We start from the raw sequence: 552 nt of genomic DNA on the forward strand, positions 1-552 counted from the left end.
GTATTATAAAATTTCTGTTCTCCTTTCTGGTTCAGTGTTCACGTTTATAACTGCGTGATGTTTTCATACGTTTATCTGTATCCTCGCACGAGAACCTCCTTTCATACTCTCGTCTCTGACCTTCTGTTTTTGCCGTCTAGCTAATCTGAACGAGCTGGTGAAGCACGGACTGCGCGCCCTGCGAGAGACCCTTCCTGCAGAACAAGACTTGACCACAAAGGTGACGTCGCATCTCCCTGCTCCCTCCCTGAGCATTCTGGGGCTTAGCTGGGGGGGTGTGGTGCATGCTGGGAAATCATTGCTGGGAGTGTCATTGTTGCACACGGGGCATGCAGTCTGCCGGAACACGGGCTGGCACTCGGCTTGCTGTATTAACTTGTGACGTGCTGACCTGCAGCAAGCATGCAGACAGTGAAGTGTTAGGACTCCGTTCCTGCATACTTTATTCCATGTCAGCGGCATGCTAAGTAACATTTGAAGGAAGATGGTGGCCCGGAGAAGCCACCTTGGGGGGTGGGGGGATCATCAGTGACCTATTTCTTTTTTGCCCAC

The 552-nt window shown here is 51.4% G+C and overlaps 1 protein-coding gene across 1 annotated transcript in view; it reads left to right on the forward strand.

The window, feature by feature from the left end:
• Window positions 1-552, forward strand: part of PSMA1 (proteasome subunit alpha 1) — a gene marked incomplete at its 5' end in the record, with an annotated part of 9,519 nt that overhangs the window by 5,211 nt on the left and 3,756 nt on the right. Inside the window, one exon of the mRNA XM_018573016.1 lies at window positions 141-220. Within this exon, the coding sequence (XP_018428518.1) occupies window positions 141-220 (80 nt within the window). The remainder of the gene's footprint in view (window positions 1-140; window positions 221-552) is intronic.

This window comes from Nanorana parkeri, unplaced genomic scaffold (genome assembly GCF_000935625.1).
Source record: "Nanorana parkeri isolate BGI_ZX_2015 unplaced genomic scaffold, ASM93562v1 scaffold2206, whole genome shotgun sequence".
Taxonomy (NCBI): Eukaryota; Metazoa; Chordata; class Amphibia; order Anura; family Dicroglossidae; genus Nanorana; species Nanorana parkeri.